This window comes from Indicator indicator, chromosome 9, assembly GCF_027791375.1.
Source record: "Indicator indicator isolate 239-I01 chromosome 9, UM_Iind_1.1, whole genome shotgun sequence".
Lineage (NCBI taxonomy): Eukaryota > Metazoa > Chordata > Aves > Piciformes > Indicatoridae > Indicator > Indicator indicator.
The window spans coordinates 20,007,131-20,029,900 of NC_072018.1; the positions used below are offsets into that span (position 1 = coordinate 20,007,131).

The 22,770-nt window shown below is 42.1% G+C and overlaps 2 protein-coding genes across 2 annotated transcripts in view; one reads left to right on the plus strand and one right to left on the minus strand.

Moving 5' to 3' along the window:
• The window catches only part of ADGRF5 (adhesion G protein-coupled receptor F5), a 45,029-nt gene that overhangs the window by 18,173 nt on the left and 4,086 nt on the right, over window positions 1–22,770 (minus strand). Inside the window, exons 2-8 of the mRNA XM_054383729.1 lie at window positions 8,428–8,558; window positions 6,316–6,376; window positions 5,788–5,958; window positions 4,342–4,521; window positions 1,837–1,964; window positions 1,336–1,394; window positions 563–705 (exon numbers count right to left, since the gene is read on the minus strand). Of these exons, the coding sequence (XP_054239704.1) occupies window positions 563–705; window positions 1,336–1,394; window positions 1,837–1,964; window positions 4,342–4,521; window positions 5,788–5,958; window positions 6,316–6,376; window positions 8,428–8,532 (847 nt within the window). The 5' untranslated portion in view covers window positions 8,533–8,558. The remainder of the gene's footprint in view (window positions 1–562; window positions 706–1,335; window positions 1,395–1,836; window positions 1,965–4,341; window positions 4,522–5,787; window positions 5,959–6,315; window positions 6,377–8,427; window positions 8,559–22,770) is intronic.
• Window positions 16,025–16,392, plus strand: LOC128969100 (mitochondrial import inner membrane translocase subunit Tim9-like). Its single transcript, XM_054383787.1, is given in 2 exon segments — window positions 16,025–16,103; window positions 16,106–16,392. Coding segments are annotated over 2 exon segments (366 nt in total).

A 22,770-nucleotide genomic window follows, 5' to 3' on the forward strand; every position in this document is an offset into this window, starting at 1 on the left:
CTATCACTACTTGCTAAGTAGATAAATTGAGAGGAAAAGCAACCAGGCTAAAGTAATGATCTGAGACAGACAGTCCAGCACTCAGTGCACTGAGAGTACAGGAGCTCTGGGGTACTAGATCAGGCAATTGAGTTGTAACACACTCTCCAGTAGCAGCACAGAGAACGTGTCAAGGAAGCTAAAGGGAGACTGTTCTCATGCAAACTTCAGGAGGGTTTTTGTTTGAAGAAGTGAGAAGTGCTGGCAGCCTGATATGCTAAGAGCTATCTTGGTTCTGGAAGTGAATTTAAGGGTATTCAATCTCTCTCCCATGAAGAGACTGTCTCAGGGTTTAGTGAAGTAGCTGGAAGGATTTGGTGTTCTGTGGGGGATACTGCATATATGGTCTTCTCATGCAAGTCCTAAGCTTTGGTGGCATAGGATGAAATGAAACAGAGGGAGAAATAAATGTTTTTTGAAGGTTCAGTAGCAAGTAATCAACAGTGTTAGGCAGCTACCTGGTTAAGGCTAGAAGTATTAAAGTAAAGGATAAAGAATAATACAGAAAGAGCTTTAAACCTACTGGTGATTTCTGTCGTGAAGGTCGTTTGATTTATTCGGTAGGATTCATCTAGGAATTGTGATACAACTTTGTTGGAATTCGCTATCTGATTGAAGCTTGCCACTCCTGCTTTCACTTCGTAGTTCACAACAACACTTCCGGGACTAAACAGACACAAGAATGAGAGAAGCATCAGAATTAAAAGTTCTTACATATTAGTGATTTTGTGTGTTGTGGTGACCCATCTTGCATGGCCAGAAAGGCTTTACAGAGATACCCACCTGTTGTGACTTCAGACTTGTTCTGGTACATAAGAAGGTTGTGCTACAACTCTTTTCAAAGAAAGAATGTCTTTATGTGATCTCTGCTTTGTCTGCTCTCTATTTCCACTAAACTAAATATGCATGGACTTAAGTAATGTCCCTTTTATCAAGATCCAATGTTATAACCATTGTCAATGTACTAATTCATCTTCCTGATGGCCTGGAAGATTGTTAGGTTTATTTGTGTCCTTACCCCGTGTTGAGTGGCATTCTGCCTTTCCCATTCTGCCTCTTGGACTTCTGTGCAGTACTAAATTTTGCTCACAGTCCTATTTCCATGCTAATAAATGGGCTTTCCTTTGCAGCTATTATTACTGTTGTTCAGTAGGTATACACTGGGTGTGGATTCTGGCCAGAAGGAATGTGTACCCTTTGCTGATTGGTGTCTCCTTGTGACTGGCCAGAAAGGTTTTTGTCTTTCAGAAAAAAAAAAACAAACCCAAACCAAAACAAAACAACTTGACTACTTACCTGAAACCAGTTACTGTTGCTGATACAAAGCCTGGTAAACATCTGTAGCTAGCATTAAACTGTAAAAAAAGACATAGTACATGGCATGAGTCCCCTATAAGTTACTCTAGTGTGCTTAAAACACAGAACTCCCCTCAGCACTGATTTGAGTAAGGGCATGTAACCAGATAGACCACGGCTGGTGTGCTCCCCAGCGTCACAGGATGAATTTGTGTTGATGGTTTCATTCTGTGTGCACTCATCAGATTTAATTTGGTTTTGCTTTTGATGTAAAAGACTCCTAAATACTTCCCTATCCACCATCATATGGAAGTGAATGGGAATACTGCCATTGCCTTTCAACGGACGTCAGGCTTGGCCCCCTTTGTAGCTGCCACTGCTGCGTCCCTCACGGCTCCCCACAGAGAAAATGGCGGCACACCCTGCTTCCCAGGCAGTTCGAGTAAGCACCACATTTCTTAGAGGACTTTTCACCCTCAGAGACACAAAACAAGTCATTACCGCTTTTTCAAGGTCAGCTTTGTATTTTTTATGTAAGTCTGAAGAGGAATCTGTGAGATCATCCCTAAAGTCTGTGTCCAGTCTGACTGACATGTTCATTACAATGGGCTCTCCCATGCCACATGAATCTGTAAGGAAAACCATAAAAATAACTGTGAAAATCATCAAAAGCAGTGCTTACAAAGTAATTTCTTACCTTTTTCTTCTAACTTAAAAATAGAATCATAGAAACATAGAACGGTTTAGGTTGGAATGGACCTTTAAAGATCATCTACTACAACCTCCCTGCCACGGACAGGGAATTCCGAGTTGACCCTGAATACTGTCAGCAATGAGGCATCCACAACTTCTTTGGGCAGTGTGTTCCAGTGTTTCAACACTCTCAGTGTTCTTCCTTATGGCCAGTCTAAATCAACTCTCTTTCAGTTTAAAACTGTTGTCCCTTGTCCATTACTGCAGGCCCCAATAACAAGTCTCTCTCCATCTTTCTTATAAGCTCCTTTGAAGTACTAAGAGGCCTTCTCCAGACAACTTCAGCTCTCTCAGCCTTGCTTCACAGGGAAGGTGTTCCAGCCCTCTGATCGCTTTCATGGACCTTCTCTGTACATACTCCAACAGGTTCTTGTACTTTTTGTGCTGAGGACTCTAGAGCTGGACACAGTGATCTAGGTAGGGTCTCGAGAGTGGAGTAGAGGTTGTGAATCACCTCCCCTGACCCACTGGCCATGCTGCTTTTGATGCAGCCCAGGATGCAGTTGGACTTCTGGACTATGACCACACCTTGCTGGCTCATGTCCAATTTTGCATCCAGGGGTACCCTTGAGTTCTTTTCCACAGAGCTGTTCTCAATCCATTCATTCCCCAGCCTGTATTGATATTGGGGATTACCCTGACCCAGCTGCAGGACCTTGTGACTGGCCTTGTTGAACTTCATGAGGTTCACAGAGTCCATGTCCTCAATCAATCATGATCCTACCAGGTGGCAACCCTTCCCTCTAGCAAATCAACTGTACCACTCAGCTTTGTGTAATATGCAAACCTACTGAGGGTACACTCAATCCCACTGTCTATGGCATTGATGAAGATATCAAATAGTATCATTCTTTGAGGACACCACTTTTTAGTGACTTTCACTTGGATATTGAGTTATTGACTATAATTCTTTGGACATGGCCATCCAACCAGTTCTTTATCCATCTAACAGTTCACCTGTCAAACTCATATCTCTCCAATTTAACATCCAGAATGATGTTGGGGACTATATCAAAGGCCTTACAGAAGTCTAGGTAGATAACATGCATAGATCTTCCCTTGTGCACTGATAGATTAGTCAGATGCAATTTGTCCTTGGTGAAGTAATCCTAATCCTAACTCAGAATCTTTTAACTTGTCAAGATTTAACTGTGTGGTAGGAAAGTTGAGATTTTCCTAAATTTCTATATCTACTTTAGATACCCGGCATCTGCTGGATATCCAGACTTCCTCTCTAGCTGATGCAAACCTATAGATGCCTTCAAAAGGTGAAACATTCAGAAGCTGATGGACAACTTTCTTACAATATTTGAGTTGCTACATTATTCCAGTCATAGGGTGTTTGAGCATAATGATTGAATGGATACTTAGTGACTTTGAGGAAGTAATATTCTCCATGAAGACTCATTAATGCACACAAAAGAGTACAAAATGCTCAAAGAGCTACTGGAATTTTCTAAGATGAGTCCATTTAAGGATGTGTCCATACCATGCAGTGAAGAAGCATTGTACCAAGGGCCTTGAACTTCAAAGGGGTGTAACTTCCACGTGGAAGAGGTAGTAGCTCTAGTCTTGAATAAGGTATAGCAGTACTGACATGGGTCTGCCCTGTGATAAGGGCATTGCCTCTAAGCAGAGCTGATTTGAATGGGCATGCTGACAGCACTTTACTGCTTCCTGCTCTAGTCCTGCCTTGGGATGTCTCTGCATGCAGCTCCACCACAAATCAGACCTTTGTGGGGGTTTATCTTGGGTTGCAGAGACAATAGGTAGTGCTCCACCCCAGTGCTGCCAAGCCTAAGTGTCCAGAAAATAGTGAGGTTCTTAAAAAGTCATAGGTGTCTTGTCACAAGAGTTGTGAAATAGAACCGAACAGAAGATGCATGCTGGGGTTTTTTTTTCTCTATCTCTTCCCTTGAGCACTATATCACACTTTGGTTATATTTGTAACTTCCTCCATTGAAAATCTGATGAGATGAAACTTTCCTTGCTTAGTGCAAGCTGAAAGAACCAAAGAAGCATGTGAGTGATTCCAGGAACTTGGGCTCCATGTTCCAAGTACTTGGGATCAAGGTGGATCAACATCCCAAGAAGAAGAGCTCTAGACCTTGTCTACAGACTTTCCATGCTCACAGTCAATGTGGTAGGCAGCTCAGATCTGACATGCTGCTTTATCACACCTGCAACACTACACCACCTTCTAATCAGTATGTGAGTTGTAAAAGGAAGAAGTTCAGCACTGTTTCTCCTTACCTTCAGTCTGAGGCTGACAGTAAGGTCCATAGAAAGGCATTTCCTTCATGTAGCCACAGGACAGGTCAGGTGCTAGGCTGACAAAAGGGCAGGTTATCAAGTCATTGCACACCTCACTTGGCCATGCATATCCATTTTCACAAGAACAACAGCTGCTGTTCTCAGCTCTGGGCAGACAGACTAGTGTCAGACAGACAGAGAAATACTATGAGAACAGAAAATAGAGCATAACATATCACATTTATATACATTTACTCTACTGTGTCTTTATGCCAGTGGTCTCAGCTAAAAGTTGCTCTTTTTGTCAATGTGGTAGTTTCCAACCCACCACAGTCAATTAACTTAAATGATGCCAACACCATGATCTGATGGTTGCAAGTCTTACTATACTAATGTGAAATGACTAAGCAGAAATGGCAACCAGGCTGGTGCAGGGATAAGTCTGATTAATTACTTTTAAGTAAGTGAATGAAGATGTGAAGCCTGATCCTAAAAATTTACTTGAAATTTGGCCAGCAACATATATAGCTTTCAGATTTTCCATTTCTCTATGGCCTGGGCTGAAGGAAAACACATGGGATTTTAAGATTGTAAGAGCATGTAATGGTCATTCAAAGTCCTGGTGGCTAGTGAGGTGCTGTGTCATTCTGACTGTACCCTGACAGATGTTGCATAAGAAAAGGTAACATCATCACAAAGTGCTTTAAAGACATTCATTCCCTCTAACAGAAAGACAAACAAAATCCCCAAAACCCACTGCCATTGGCAAAGTGAGATATTAATGAAGAGATTTTCACACATGGCATCTGACCCTGAAGGCCTTTAAAAGATTCATTTGCATGTTTCAAGAACTGATGAACACATTCAATGCTTTAGGGACTGATGACAAGAAGGCACTAAATCTCCTCCTCTACTGTTGTCAGTGCTTGCTGTTGTAAAACCTCTGCTGTATTAAATACTTGGATGTGATGTTGCACAACCACAGCTTGCCTAGTGAAACCTGTCTGATATGTTACCTCATTAGAATGTGTTTTGTGAGTTATCTTAGAGTTTCTGTCAGGCTCAGGGGACGGCCTCTAACTGCTATTTATGTTCCAAATGCAAGTGGAGGGAAATAAACAGTTTGATAACTGCTGTCGCAGCTTCCTGAAACTTGAAAGTAACTCAGGCTGCTTGTTAGTCAAACTGGAGCAAAATCCTGTGGCTGAGGCTTCCTCTTCCTTAGGAAAAGCAAAGCATTCAGGGCTATTCCTAATGCCAACATTATGTAGAGGAGTGTTGAGATGCAGATAACAAAACCTGATGTTCTGTGCTACAGATTCAGTCTTCATGGGCCTTTCAGCAGGCAGCAGAGTTGGTTCAGTTTTGCTGACCTCTACCGTGATGGATGGTAAAACTGGCAAAAAATCATGTTGCTCAAAATATTAAAATAAATAACCAACCCACCTGTTGTAGTGTTGATGTTTGAAACTGTCATTTCTACATTTGAAATATTTGTTGAAACTGGAAGATTAAGGTTTTTGAAATATTCTTTGATTGGCTCCAGAAAAGTTGAATCCATAAGGCTAACTTCAACGTCAACAGTGTACTCCAGAGGGGGAAGATCAAAAATAAGAACTGAAAGAGAAATAGCATGAGACTGCAAAGCTGTGTGGGAGAGTAAATCTTAAACTGACGACTTCCATTTTGACATTTGGGCTGTTGATATTTAATGGTAGCTTAGTGTGGCCTTCTGCTTAGGAAGTCTTCTTGATTCCTACTCAGCAGATATTCTGCATATATGTTATCTAGTCATAGTGTGAGTGGAAGAGTGAAGAAGCAGCTGTGTAGAGCTCAGCTGCTGGCTGGGGTTAAATCACAACTACACCCCCTTGATGATCACAGTTCAGTACCTCAAGAGATGCTGTCCTGAACAGTGATTTCACCCTTGGCCTGCTAGAAACCTGCTCTGTTCCCATATATTTGTGTACGTACTGTTTCGCTTCTGCCTTTGCGTGTCTGACTGGAAGCTTTCCTCTCCCAGTGCACTGTCAATCTGTGGAAAAAAAGAGAGAAACTCTGTGAAACAACAAAGTGGAGCTTCAGCTTCTGCTTTTGGCATGAAAGAGTTAGTGAAGAAAATGCTGTCATACAGCAATTTTTCCTCTCCACCAGTCTTTGCCCCTGCCTCCTCCCTTTTTCTCTTTAAACAGAGTATTTACATATTCCAAGCAGGGAAGTGTTAAACACCAGCTGAGGGATGTACTGAGAGTCTCTTGCGTATCTCTTCAAGGCAAGTGTCTCAGCTTGGCAGTAATTCTGTATCTGATCTGCAAAAACACTAAGGAGCTGATGCAGAGCTCTCAGTCCTGGGCCAGCCTTGCAAACTGCTTTGCAGACCTGTCCATTCAGCCTTTGAATCTAGAAAGTGGACTTCTATTACCATTTGCTTTCCTCTTTGCTCTGAGATTCCAGCTCTGCAGCACCAAAGCCAGTGTGAGAAGGAATAAAAAGGGAATTGAAATGTCTTGGCTCCAGATTGGGTGTCAGGTCAGCTCTTTTGTGTGACATCAGTAGCACACATCTGACCAGGGCAGTGGTGGCACAGTTTTAGTATGACTGGGTTCACATAGGGTGCAGCCAAGTGAGATGCGGACCATGCCCTAAAAATACACTGGCACTACAGTTAGCAAGAAAGGCTAAAGAACAAGCAGAGACACAAGCAGGAAATTTGCATCTCTGCCAGTTTCTTGAGTCCTACTGAAATCTTTATTTACAGAAAGGGTGAATAGCTTGGCAACTCTTAAGTCATCTCGTTACATAAAGGAACCATCTGGTGTGTGATTAGAGCTGAGCTTCACATTGCAGCTGTGCTGGCAGTGGAGATCCTAAGGAGCACTGGCATTTTTGAACTGCCAAGGGCACTATGTTTCACTTTAGAGGTCGATTGCAAAAATTACAGAAAGTCTGCTGCGATCCACTCCTTCCCTGAAGTCTGGTCTCAGTGGTTGCTCTTTTAAATTATTCTCCCAAACACCTACAGAGCATTGCTGTGTTGTTAAATAGTTCACATATTTCACACTATTAAATGATGACTTATTTGCAGGATCAATGATGTCAAAAAACAAAATGTTACTCTTTTCATGAAGTACTTTAGGTCTGAGCTGGAGACAGTTCAATAAAACCAGAGCAAACAAGATAGCTGATCACCAGCAGACATCTGCCTAATGACTGATGGGGTTACTGGAACCAGCTACATCTCAGTTTGTCAAGACACTGGGTGGTGGCAGAAACAGTTCAAGTTGTTCCCACCTTCCTCTTCACTTCTTCTTGCCTTTTTTCAACCTGCTCAAAAGGCATATTGTGTTCCTATCAGTCCATCAGAACTGAAGTCCCTATGGCAGATAGATGTTAGACTCCATTTTGGCTTCACAGGGTTCACAATGTAGAAGAAAACGGTGCAGACAGTGCAGAAACCATCTGAAAACAAACCTATATACAGGACAAAGCACAAAATGGCTTTCCATAATTTGCAGTATTGAAGAAGCAGAAGGAGCATGTGAGGATTACTGAAAAAGTGAGAAACTGAGGTAAAGTCCAAGTCCAAGCACACATGTAAACAGGAGTCATTCAGGAGTGGCATTTTGGTCATACGTGCTTCCCATACTGTCAATAGAGTGGTGAGTAAGACTACTGTCAGTTATCTGTAAGCACCTCTGTGCCTGAGTTAGCTTTGTTGATGTGTCACTTCTAGGACAGATTTATTTGGTTGCTTTTTTTCACAGGATGGGTGAATTCCATCAGGAACAGTGCTCAGGTAATTGCTACCTTGGTTTAGCCAATTTACATTCCGTACGATCTAACACAGGTGAGAAAAGAGAAGTTTTGCTCAGTTCCCCCTGTAAAGACTTTAAGATTGGGAAGCAAGAACCCAGTTCCTGGATTTCTCCATCTCTTTTACACATTGGAGAAACTCTGAGTTCAGTTTCCCCACTCGATCTTCTATTGACTCCTCTAATGTTCTGTGGATGTAAGGGAGAACTATAGCAGCTGGGTGCTACAAGCAGAACCAAACAAAAAGCAGTGGGGCTTGGAAAGGATACTTACTACGTACTGCATGAATGGATCAAAGTTTGAGTCCTGTGATGTCTGGTAGCATGCTGTGGCCAGCAGAAATAGGCACTGGAGACCTGCAGTACTAGGGGACGACATTTTGTCCAGCTACTTTGCTGTATAGCCTGAGAGGAAAATGAAGCAAAAGGATCAGGGAATTTCCATCTGACAAATGCAAAAGTACCAGCACACTTTACAAACATAACATGTCCAGACTTTTTCAGCACACTCTGCCTGTTCACTCCATCTAAGACAGAGCATGGAACAAGGTCCATAATTATTCCTCTGCCACTTTCACTGGACTGTTTCCCTTATATCTCTTTTTTTTTTTTTTTTCCCCACCCCAACATCAGCTGTACCTACTCAAAATGGAGTGAGAAAGCAATCACTTGGAAAAAGCACAGTCTTAAGCAGATTCCTAACAGGGACAAATGAGATGCTAGAAATTCACCTGCCATAAGAAAAGTTGACTTTGGACCTACAGATATTCCTCACAGTGGTACCTGGCAAATGCACAGCCAGAATATGACCTCTGCTACCAGGTATGTTCCATTCCAGAGAGTGCTGTGGTAACACCATGGGCTAAGCTGGAGATTTCTGCCTCTTTTCCATCCCTTGGTTTACAAGAGAAACAATGATATCTCTTGGAAAAAAAAAATTGAGGCTTTAGTGTATGTCTCCATTAATTACACTGATGTTAACCATGTAAATACCCTAGAATACAAGAATACTGACACACTGAAATGCAGTGAAATCAAAACCCACAAAGCCTTAACCTTTTCTGGCTCACTAATATTTAAGTTAATTTACTCATGAAGTAGATTAAATGATGGAATGTAAACGGAGAGTCAAAACATGCATGGACTCTTATAGCAGGCATTTTTTTAGCCTGAGAGAACAAAAAAAGGAAGCTGAAGAATGGATAAAAATATGTACTTTGCTATAAATATGCACTTTCTGATTATTCTTAGTGAAGCACTTCCCTAGTCCAGAATCAAAAGTAAGCAGAGAACTACAGGCAAAGGCAAAATACAAGGAGATTGTGAAAATCATTTTGAGTAGCAAAACACTGAGAAAAGACTCTTGAGAACAGTGCTGAACAGTATCTGTGTGAACAACATCATCCTGATAGAAATTATAGATTATTAAAGTTAGACTAAAGATAGATTAAAATTATAGAATATTCAAATTATAGAGCAGCCCTGCAGAAAAGGACTTGGGGGTACTGATGGATGAGAAGCTGGACATGAGTCAACAATGTGCACTTGCAGCCCAGGAGACCAATTGCATCCTGGGCTGTGTCAAAAGAAGCATGGCCAGCAGGTCAAGAGAGATGATTCTGCCCCTTTGCTCTGGTGAGACCTCACCTGGAGTACTGTGTCCAGCTCTGGGGCCCCCAACACAAGAGAGACATGGACCTGATGGAGTGGGTCCAGAGGGGGAGCCACCAAGATAATCCAAGGGCTGGAGCATCTCTCCTACAAAGACAGGCTGAAAGAACTGGGGCTGTTCAGCCTGGAGGGGAGAAGGCTCTGGGGAGACCTTATAGCTACATTTCAATATCTGAAGGGGACCTACAGGAAGGCTGAGGAAGGACTATTTAGAAGAGCTTGTAGCAATATCATGAGGGGCAACGGTTTTAACTGGAGCAAGGTAGATTACAAATAAGAAGGAAGTTCTTCACAATGAGAGTGGTAAAATAGTGGAATAGGCTGCCCAGGGATGTAGTTGGGGGCCCATCCCTAAAGACATTCAATATCAGACTTAACGTGGCCCTGGGCACCCTGATCTAGTTGTAGGTGTCCATGCTTACTGCAGGGGGGGTTGGACAAGACGACCTTAGAGGGTCTCTTCCAACCCAATGCAATGTGTGAATCTGTAAAAGAATGGTTTGAGTTGAAAGAGACCTTAAAGATCATGTAGTTCCAACTCCAAAGTTCTCATGACCTTCTGTAAAGTTATGATCTGCTCATATTCATACAAACCAGGACCTCGGGCTTTGAAAGGCTATGAATCACCATGGGGAAGCAGAAAAATCAGCACCTTCTGAGAAGATAATAAAAATTGGAAATGGCTTCTTGCTGCCACTGCCATTAAACATCAGACCTATTTCTTCCAGGTAGACAGGCTTCTTCGTTGTGACTTTTATGCTCAAAGGAGCCCATGGCAGAAAATCTTAATAGGTACTCATTAATCTTAAAGGTTTTTGCAACTAAAATGATTCTATTATTATATCCGTGGTCTCACCTTCTGATTAGATAGGGGACAGCAATGAGCAAATAGCTGAACAGTACACTTGACAAAACCAGCAGTGGTGACCAGCAGGGATTTGTGAGAGTTTCTCACCAAAGGTGATTCTTAGGGAGATGCCATCACTAGAGCTCCACTAGAATGTACGCATAAGCTTCTGTCTTACCCTCTGTTCTTAAATGATGTGGGAAAGGCAGTGATTATTGATACGATGTTGTGGAAAATTTAAATGATTGAGACTAACAAAAGCAGTCTGTCTGTGAAGACCTGCATAGGGATCTCAGGGTCCAGTAGCCGAAGGGGGCCTGCAGGAAAGCTGTATAGGGACTATTGATATAGACCTGTAGTGATAGGACAAGGGGCAATGGTTTTAAACTAGAGCAGGTTAGATGTAGATTAGACATTAGGAAGAAGTTCTTTACTATGAGGGTAGTGACACACTGGAATAGGTTGCCCAGAGAACTTGTGGATGCCTCGTCCCTGGAAATGTGTACGGCCAGACTGGATGGGGCTTTGTGCAACCTGGTCTAGTGGGAGGTGTCCCTGCCCATGGCAACAGGGGTAGGAACTGGATGATATTTAAGGTCTCTTCCAACTCAAGCCATTCTATAATGCTAAGTGACTGGATCTCAAAATTAATGAAATTCAGCATTGATAATTACAAGGTAGAAAGAAATGATGCTGACATTATTCATTCTGTGATGGACTCTGAACTGACTCTTACCAGCCTGAAATGGGGTCTGAGGAGCAATTAAAAAAGGAAAACTGATTTTAAGATATTTTAGGGCAGAAATAAATGAAAAATAACAAGAAACCAGAAAATCATACTATCTAGCTATTTGACCTGACCCAGTATGCTTTCTGAATAAACAGAAAGCAAAACATCTCACTGATTCACAGTATCTTTCCACCTCACCCCAAAAATCCATTAAAAATAAGGCTGTTAAAGACTTATTTTTTATCCAGTGGTGAATGGTTGGCAAAATTGAAGGGGGAAAAAAAATAGGAAAATGAAGTGTCTACAGTTTTCTGTGCTGTTTTGCTTTTCTGAGGGTACCATCCACTTTTGACAGCCTTAAGACTTCCATGAATTGAAATGGATCAAAATGGATGAAGAAGGAAACATTGCCAAGTTATGAGCTACGGCACAAATCCTTGAGATAGTTATATGTCTTAATAATAGAAATACCAAACTAAGATTTCTGATAGTTTTGTATATACAGCATAAGCTGACAGCATACAGAACAAAAGCTTAATGTGCACAAAGAACTTGCATTTCAACAAATAATAGAAAGAAAAAAAAGGTCATTAAACAAAGTGTATGATGAGGTTAAACAGCATCTGCTACTGTTTCGCATGTATTTTTTGTGCTCACAAACTTACATCCACATTCAAATGTTGTGGGTCAGCCTCTAATTTCAGATACACCCTTTATGCAACTGTGTAGCTGAGACTAAATGCCCTGTTAACAGTCTACATAATAAACCATGCAGGAGACCACTCATGTGAAAAAGAACCCCGCTGCTACTCAAGTTTTGATAGTTACTTAAAAATCAGAAAATCCCAAAGTAGCATCTAGAAAGCCAGGAAATTGTAAAGCAAAAATCACATTGCAAAGAGGGGAAAATATTAAATGTCCTTTTCAGGTAATGTGTCTGTTTCCCTTGTTCCTTTAGTGTCTTGTTGACAAAACAATTTCTGTAAACTTTGCAGTGAGCAATTTCTCAAATATCTCCCTTCAGCTGGTAAAAGAGAAGATATGTGGACACATTAATAATTTCTCCTACAAACAGTCTCTTGGGAGGCAGTAAGTGTCTTTTTACTTACTAAGTCCCAGATTGCTGAAGACATCCAGGTTTGCTACCAAATTATTTTAAACTAAAATATAAAAGTAAATAGGAAGGTCTCACTTTAACTCAGGACATAGGTATCTGCTTGACCTTCTTTTTACTTCTTCTGCAAGTTTCTCTTTTTCATAAACCTTACAAAAGGAACACACTCTCTCTTACAAATCCACCCAGCACAATAGTTACCATCACATAGATTTTAGAAAATAAAACCACCCAGAGATTTAGTCTGCCTTACCTTCCCAGGTGATTTAAAGAGATCTTCTTATTAAATCCATCTGTAAACGTTCTCTTCTTTCTACTACAGCCCAGGCTGCTTTCTCAAAGGGAAACCGAAACACAGGAACTTGTATAATTAGCCGGACGTGTTATTTCTGCCCAGAAAACCAGCCACCTCTACAGCCTGCACTCACCTTTCAAGTGTGAGGCTGACCAGAGATGCCACTGCAGAAAACCCACAAGGCATTTTAAGAGGAGATATTTCCTGATACCATTCATCGGGTAGTACTCTTCATTTCCCCCTGCACTCATCTAAGTCCTTTAGTGTCTCATCTGCAGATTAGTTCAAGTGGACTAACTTGTTCTGCTGCTGTTACTCACCTGCTACGTTCTAACAAAAGAGGGTGTTGAGGACTGAGAGCACTAAAATCATGTTTTGTAGTTATGTTAAAATGTTTGTGGGTTTTGATTTAAATAACAAGGGAGGAAAACCCTGAAGATTTCCTACCCAAGGTGGTAGCATACTTGCTGTGAGATGGACCTGGCATTGATGCCCTTGGAGAGGCAGCGCCTTCCATGGAGGATGGGGAAGAGCAGGAAATCCCGAGGAACCAGATGAAACCCTGATGTGTTATCTATGATTCTACCTTGAACAAAATCTGGAGCCAAGAAGGCACTGAACAAAACAGGGGACATCTATCTAGATAGCAATGGGGCTGTTGTCACTACAGTGTTCGATCACAGCTGTTTTATCCATAGTGTTTGTTTCCACAGCAAGCGTGTGAGGCAGTGACTCACTGCCTTCAAGCAGTGTCTGTGGAAAAACCTGGCATTAAACTTGTGTTGTGGAGGATTAATTTTTAAACAGTGACTTATTCAGGCAATAGGTCTATGGAAAGACTTCCTGTTCTCCAACAGACTGAAAACATTCCCTGTGGAGTTTTTAACTTTTCATAAGAAACCCACGTATGGGTGATATACTCATGGGGTAGGAGGATGTGCCCTAGGATCTCCAGAGCCACCATGCAGCAGATGAAGGCCTGATGAGACACAGCAGAGCATTCTAAAAGGGCACATCTCAAAAGCAGGCAACTAAGCCAACATGAAAATGCCACTCATTGTCATGCGTGGCATGTCCACAGAAGGAAAATGGAAGCAAAAAAGTCAATAAGATCCCTGATAAGTTGACAAGCCTTTCCCATTTCAACACTGCTTTGCAGATTTAGGGGTTGTGATATCCAGCAGTCACAATAGGGCCATGTGGTATGCTTGACAGACTTAAGGGACAGGATGCCATCCAATGGGACCTGGACAAGCTTTAGAGGCAAATCTGTGTGAACCTCAAGTGTAAGCTCCTGCACCTGTGTAAGCACAATCCTTGGTATCAATCCAGGCTGGGTGCTGAATGGTTGAGGGCAGCCCTATGGAGAGGGATTTGGGGGATACTGGGCACGAGTCTGAAATGTGTGCTCAAGAGCCCAGAAGGCCAGTTGTATCCTGGGCTGCATCAAGCATGGTCAGTAGGTCAAGTTAGGTGATTCTGCGCCTCTACTCTGCTCTGGTGAAACCCCATCTGGACTACCATGTCCAGCTCTGGAGCCCCCAGTGTGAGAAAGACATGAACCTGTTGAAGTGTGTCCAGAAGAGGGCCACAAGAATGATCAGAGGGATGGAACGCTTCTGCTATGAGAAAAGGCTGTGAGAGTTGTTCAGCCTGGAGAGGTGAAGACTCTGAGAAGACCTTATTGTGGCCTTTCAGTACTTAAGCAGGGCTTGCAATGAAGATTGGTATAGTCTTTTTAGCAAGACCTGTTGTGACAAAAGAAGGGGTAATGGTTTTAAACCTAAAGAGAGGAGATTCAGATTAGATATAATGAAGAAATTTTTTACAATGAGGGTGGTGAAATACTGGCCCAGGTTGCCCAAGGAGGCAGTAGAAGCCCCATCCCTGGAAGCATTCAAGGTGAGTTTGGATGGGTCTCTGAGCAACCAGATGTAGTTGAAGATATCCCTGCTAACTTCAAGGGGGCTGGACTGGACAACCTTTCAAACAAAAACATTCAATGTGTCTATGATTCTCTGCTGCTTGCTGACACTGACTGTTTCAGGGGAATGGGAGGAATGGATGTCATGGTGGTACTGGGCATAGTTTGTGTTCCTCTTGATGTTAACTGTTTAGAGCAATAGTCACTTTTGTGTCACAGTGAGCTTAGACTAGGTCTTCAGTCCTCTCTCTGCTGTCTGTGGTGCATGTGCTAATTGCTCTAACAGCCCTATGACATATCACAGCATTTTGGCTTTTGCTGAGTCTGAGTCATAGAAAGCAAAATGTATGTTTAACAAAGTTTGCCCTGCAGCCTTTGCAGGTGCCAGCATTTACTAAGGATACTGAGGATTTCACAGTATGTGACTGTAAAATTCTCTTCAATGAGCCAACTTGAAGGTGTAATGTCCTTGGCAGCAATACAGCCTATTCCTGTTCCCTTTTCTGCAAAACTGGTCACCTTCTGTTCCATAAGCATGGTGAGTCAGCCCTCAGCCTGTCATTCTGCATCACTTTTAAGGTGACTAAATTGGCAAATTGTCCTGATTGATACCCTTGTTGCCATTAGGGCTTGTCCCCACTGTTGTAGTGGCATCAGTTTGGTTATAATCCACCCGAGCTGGTTCAGGAATTTGAATAAGCAGAAAACTTGAGTCTGTATCTACTACACTAAATGCAGCCACCTTTCTCTCTGCAGGCAGGTTTTACTGCTGGCCTTGCACTGGTGCCTTGCAGACCCCTTTCTGAGCCAATTTATCTCACTATTCCTGCAGAAAACCAGACCAGCGAAAAAGCATCTAGCTTGCTTTCATCTGAGTGAGTTTAATCAGCTCAGAGAAGGGCCCGGTGCAAAGAGATGGGCAGACATGTGGCTCCAACCAGGGAAGGCAGAAGCAACAGAGAGAGGTTGGCAGGAAGGGTAGGAGAGTAAAGAGAAGAAGTAGCTCTTCCTTTCTGCCCTGGAAAGCAGTTCAGCATGAGTACATGGTCGATACCTACAGAAACAGTTGCAGAGTTTCTTTGCAGGTTCTGATAAGAAGCAGTGCCAGTGCAGAGGATAGGATAAAGAGGAGAGCAGGTTTGTCTTACACCAAGTTAGCTTTTCAAATTGCCAGCCCTTGACTGAAAAACTGATCTCATTTAAACCTTCCTCCCCTCCATTTTAATTTTATGTGGTTTTCAAGCAATTTTAAAAGCAGTTAATAGGTGAGTGAGTCACAGGCTGTAGAATATGGCTGGACAAATATCAGAATCTGCTCGGATCAAGAAGTTCAAAGAGTTTCTCAGGACATAAAATACCATTACAGAAACAGCTTCCTGGATTGCATAAAAGATTTCACTAACAGAGAGGTTAAACCAGGAAAGATGACTTGCTCAGACCACTGCCTGCAGAACTATTTAAAAAATATACAAAAGATCACCATGAGATTTCAGGAATGCCATATTCATCAGAACAAAGCTCTGGCAGCTAAAGCAGGACTGTTTGTCCAGCTCTTCTCACCTTGGGGTATGGGAATGGGAAAGAATGTCAGAAAGGGGAAAAGATCCCTTAAAAGAGAGTTTCTGCTCCAGACACTGCCTCATCAAACTGCAACCTAAGAGTATGAGAAGTCTTGGTTCACTTTGCAGAGGAATGTGAAAATTGCACAATGACAGAGCATTAGGTATATAACCAACTGGTGTGTGACCACAAGGGCATGTCCTGATCATCTTGTTGTTTTTTCCTGTATACATTCATCACGTACTGTCATGTCACCAGAAATTGAACTTCCTGGATTTTAAAGTTTCAATCCCAGAACACTTTTAGTCTAAACATCTGAGGCCACACTTAGCCCTCACTGGCTCAGGAAAGCAAGGAAAAGGTCTACCAGAGGGTGTTTGTTCTGAACAAGGAGCATTGATGCAAAGCAAGGCTGAGTTATACTGATCTTGTAATTCACTGTTGTGAATACATTTCATCTGCCATGAACAAAGCACACCAGGGTAATGTTCCCATGTAGGTGCAACATGAGAGATAGTCTTCAAAGCAAAATTAAATGTGGAAACAACTTATAAATGAAATTAACAAGGTACAGCCCTCTTGATTCACATATTCATTCCATTTTTTCTCCTTCAACACTTCAGTCTTTTCTCTAGAACCTATCCACAGCAACATGTGTCATCAAACCCTATTGCCACTTGTACCCCAAACTCAGTAAAAGATGGCTAAACCATTCAGAAGCTGAATGCAACACTTCAGGTTTTTACTTTTTGAGTCTGAATTTTGCATGGTCAGCATCTCAGAGAGATGTATTTTAGAAACGTAGGAAAAGAGTGAATCCTAAGCACATTGGAACTAACAGAGACATTACTTCAATATAGAATGTTTGGGGGTGAATTTGGCAACATCTGGGGCTTAATTTAGTTTCTATTTATAATTTTTTCTTTATTGTAAAGTTTTGCCCACTTGAGTGTAATGAACCTGGCAGACTCCTAGCAAATTGCCACCTGAATGCACTCTGTAACGATGTTGAAAATAACACCAACTTCATTCTGAAGTTCATTAACATGTACTTTTAGTTTAAGACTTGAAAGGTAACAAAAGTGCACTACTTGATGCTGTCGATGCATTGGCTGGAGCATGGTGTCCGGAGGTTTCTGCTTTGCAGATCATCCAAAGGAGAGCCATGTGACTGCTAAGACATGAGCAGGGTATGACCTCAAAAACAAGTTGAAGGTTGCTCAATTTAGACAGGACAAGGCTCAGTCTCTTGGTAAAGGACTGACACCAATGTTCACAGTGACAGCTGTGTTAAGGATGAAGTAAATCACGCAATATCTGAAGCAAAGATACATATGTTGGTGGTTATGGAAAATATGTAACTGTGAAGGATAGAGGAACTGAGTTAGGCTACCCAGGACAACAACAAAGTTCCCTCCAGAGGAAGTTGTTAAGATCAATAAAACTGCTGACATGGAAGGCAGATCTTGATTCTGCCTCCATATGAGCTGGTGGCAATGAGGCACCAGGTAGCTTGTTTATTGACCTCTTCCAATATCATCTGTTTCTCTATGCTGCTTCAATTTCTGTGCAATGAAGGAGTTCAAAGAGATTCAGAGGAAACATACCAGACCACTGATCTGTGCACTTACAGCTGTGTTTTCACTTAACTATAACCACCTTAGACAAGTTCAGGAATTACTTTCTGGATCTCTCCAGCACAATGTTCCCATTGGCTTATGCATGGAGGTGGTGAACTGTATCTAGAGCCTCACCAAGGATTTCCACAAAGTGATATTTCCAGAGAAGAGCTCTGGTTCACACCCTTTTCTACATTCACATTTCTTGTTTATGAACTATATACTTTCCCCTCTTGACTTATGATTAAATTCCTCTATTCCTCTGCAAGCCTTCCCATGAACTGGTGATGATGTTTTTATATACTCAAATAGTCTACATGTAAAATGAAAACAATTTGGTCCCAGCTATTTGCAGATCAGGCTTAAATCATACCATGACCAAGCAGGGGTTCCTGACAAAAGAATTAGTTCTGCAGGACTAATGTTTGCAAGGCACAATAGCTGGAATAGGAACCACTCAGCAAGGTAACTGAGAACATAAAAAATACTGGCCAGCTAAATGGCCAAGTCATTACATCCATCAAGCACTCTCAATAATCTGAGAGCAACTGACAGATCTTTCTATGAGCATTTCAACATAGTCTGGACAGTACCAGCCAGCCCTGGAACGTTGTCCTAGCCCTCTTGAAACAGTTCATAGCTGAACTTACTGCTTGTCAGTGCAGAAGAGCAATCTGCTGAAATCAGGGAGAGTATTCTGATATGAAGAGGCATTAGCTGCAATAGTTATTGGTTAAACACTGACTCAGGGAAGGAGAAAGGTGAGAGACAGTTCACCACATTCAGCAAGAGACTAGCACTGTCGTGGTTTCTAACTAGTTATACAGTTGACTTGTCTGGGAAGCTATCACACTGAACTAGACTCTAACGTGTCTCTCTCATAAGGCTAGGTAGCAAAGTTCACCTACCCTATGAGAGAGACACATTAGAGGTCTAGAACCAGTGAGGTAGATTCCCAGACAAACATTTCTTCAGAGCAAGTACCTCCATCTTTGACAGGGAGATGGCACCTGCATAGCTTATGGCTTCGGTGGTCTTACCAGTGAAGCATGGTATAGATACCAATGGGTTGTACCAGAGCCACAAGTAATATGTTCTTGGCATGTATGTAGCAAAGAAGTCTAAATCTCTTTTCTTGCATTGAATCTGCCACTCATGAGGGTCAGGTCTGGTCCTTAATTATCAAAGTGGATGGCACTCTTGCTCCAAAGCCTCATAGCAGCATACATCACTTTCCCTATCAGCTCTTTAGGCTGAAGATTCTTATGTCATTCTAGCACAGCAGTCCCAAATCTCTTCAGTACCTGTCCTGCTCTGCATCCTTCCATTTGGACTCTGTCTCTTTTGAACTTAATTAAGTTCATTTGTCCTCATGCCAGCATTTTCCTGTAGCTTAAAAATCTCTCCCTCCCTTCAGGCATTTTGGATGAAAGACCAGCAGTGCCCTAAGATCAGTGGAGGCAAAGGACTCAGGGAGAGAGGAGCTGTTAAAAACTGGGAGGTGTGAAGGGAGCAGGTATGTAGCTTGTACGAGACACTCTAGCTCCATGGCTGTCCAGTAGCTTATACCAACTGAGTCCTAGGGTTTTTTTCAAACAGCTCTTGATCTCTGTGGCTAAAGCCCTTGTTTCCAGTGACCCTCCAGTAAGTTCTTCCTCAGCCACCACAGAAGAGCTTTCCTTTCTGTGCACAAAACATGACCTTTGAGTAATGCGTAATAAGTTGGATGATCAGACAATGTTTGTTTCAGACATAAAACACACAATGACTTTAAGAAACACACACCCAGGCACAACAATATTTCATGGGAGAGTTGGCTCAAAAGGAAAAGGGGGGGCAGGGGAAGTTGCACTGACCTCAGATAACACATCTGAATGAGAACAAAAATAAAATAAACACAAATTAATCAAGGACTCCAAATCGAACCACTTAGTGATAAGGATTCAAACAGGCAATAAACAGCCTGTGAGATACTTTCTCTGTGATGTTTGAGGAACCGCGCGGTTCTAGTTTTGTGCCTAGCATGGTGCAGTTTCTTTTTCAGGGGGGCTGTGTGGGCAATTTTTTGGGGTTTTTGTGTTTTTTTTTGTTTTGTTTTGTTTTGTTTTATTTTTTTTAATTTGTGGGCAAACAGATGTCACAGCGTTCATACATGAAGGGATGAATGCTCCCCATGCCATGTGGCACATTAATATGCCAGGCTGAAAATGATGAGAGCTGAAACCAAAGTGAAAATAACACTTAAATCAGCATTTTACACTTAAATCAGCATTTTTACAGGAAAAAAAGGAAAGTCCTGCCAAGTTCTCACTTTCTTCCTGGCATTTTTTTCTTCATCTCAACTCAGAAGACTTTTCTCCACTCTAACTAAGGGCTCCTGCCAGACTTTTGTATTGGAGTTCCATAGAAGGAACAAAGAAATAAAACCAACCCAACCAACCAACCAACCATAAAACAATGCATTCCACTCTGCTGTTCCAGCTCTTTGCATGTAGCTGAGTACCACGTGTTTCAAGAGGCTGTGAAAAAGTACATGCTAGCACACATTTGCTCACCACTGATGGCTAGGATAGGAAAAGGGATGTAGCCATGAACTTTTCCTTCTTCTCCTTATCCTTTTTGAAACATCTTCAGTTATTAGCATCAGGCATATCTCATGGCTAGCAGTAACGAAGATTTGGAACTCAGCACTGCATGAGTACACAGCAGGTGGAATTCTCCACATCCCCATATTGATATAATGAAGAGTCAGGTCTAACAATATCCGTTGAAGTGGAATTTCCATGGGCTTGAATGAGTTTTGGATTAGGTCCCTAAATCAGGCCAGCCACAGTTTACTTCTATAGACTGAAGTACTAGAAAGTCTGATGACTGCACGCTTCCTGCTCGTTTCGTTTTATTAACCTCTTGATTTTTTTTCCTGTTATTGCTGCAAGCACAGCTGGCTGTATAGGAAGCTACTACAAGTTGTGTAGGTGTCAGCCATTTGGGGTTTGTATAATCCAGCTCTGGACACCGGGATTTTCCTGCCTGAGTGCCTAGCCTGTCCCACCTAGAGAAGAAAATGTGGAGGTAGAAAACAGCATCCACCTTTTGCATAAAAAACATATGAATGGAGGGAAATCCCCTATATCAATGAAGATTTGTTATCCATACCTCATAATTCCCTTCTGTAATGATGAAGCCTGAGAGAAAAAAATAAGTGTTTCTATTTTGTCCCACTAATCTCACTTCCAGCTTTATTATTCTTGTATTTATTTGTCTTCCAGAGCACAGCATAACTCAGAAATGCTAAATAGTGGTATTATTTGACTTCTTTTAAGGCTACACTTTTCTATAATGTTTTACTAAAGTTCTGAAGTCCTTAAAGAACATTAGGCTTCAAAGAGATGCTTGACATCATTCAAACTAACATCATGCTTCAGAATTAGACCAGAGATGATCCAGCCTTGTGAATCCCTATGGTGCATGCTGGGCTTACATGGTGTAAAAATATGGCAATGCAAAGGCAACTTGCACCTGACAGTAGGTTTGCTCATGAGATCAAACACTGAGCTGGGTAGAGGAATGGCATTCCCAGGCCCCTGGGTGCCTTTGGAGAGATTAAATAAAAAACTGCCATGAGATACAGGACTGGAGCAGATGACCTGCTGAGGTCCCTTTCTGCCCTGTTTTTCTAGGAGACCTAGTTACTCAGTTGTGTATTTCAACCAATGTCAGCACCAAGACTCAGAGAAATTATTCAGAGAAAAGTATGGGTATGGGGCCGTTCCCACAGCCTAGGTGGCCTTGCTTTAGAGGAAAAAGGCATATGGAAGTGAGCTCTGCCCTGACAGATGGCCTCAAGGTTGTGGAACAACTCATGCTTCTTGTGCTGCACTGTTATAGGTGTTTCTCCTAATCTTAGCATGACTTAAGACAAAATGCATATTTAGAGATCAGGAATATTCAGCTCCTCTTCTCTCTGTGGCACAAGGCTGGTACCTAACTTTGGTGGCATCTCTCATGGGAAATCTTCAGAGGCACTTGTGTTTCTCTCTGCTGCCTGTATAGACAATCTAAATGTTACTTGAGTGGGAATCACCTCTGCTTCCACACCCTCAAAAACATCTGCACTTACATTAAGGGCAAGGGAAACCTCTCTCCTGTCAGATGGATCAGGCCTTCACCAAGTTTGGCACTATGATGCTAAAACAATGCTGGAGCCACCATTGCAAAAGAGCAGAGTTTTTGAGGTAGATTTTCATTAACAGAACATCTCTCCTGTGCAAACAAGCTGAGAGAGTTGGGGTTGCTCAGCCTGCAGAGGGGAAGGCTCTAGGGAGACCTTATTTTGTTCTTCCAGTACTTAAGAGCAGCTTTTAAGAAAGATGGGAAGGGACTCTTTGTCTGAGTGTAGTAGGGGTAATGGTTTTAAACCAAGATAATAGATTTAGATTAGATATTTGGAAGAAAGTTTTCATCGTGAGGGTGGTGAGACAATGGATCAGGCTGACCAGAGAAATTGTGGATATCCCCTTCCTGAAAGTGCTCAAAGCCAGGTAGATGGGGCTTTGAGCAACCTGATCCAGTGAGAGGTGTCACTGCCCATGGCAGGGGCATTTGAACTAGATGATCTTTAAGGTCCCTTCCTACCCAAACTATACTATGATTACATGATTCAAACAACTTCTGTGTCCTTGCTGAGATAAGGGCCAGTGGTTGTGAATAGTAATTGGGCCTTTTAAGCTGTAGACTTGAAACAGGATGGATAAGGAGAGGAAGGAAGTGCCATCAGTCCTGTTTTAGAGACGGAGAGACTTCAAGCATGCACAGGCTCATGTGAGCTCACAGCTACAGGATCAATCAACCCAGATT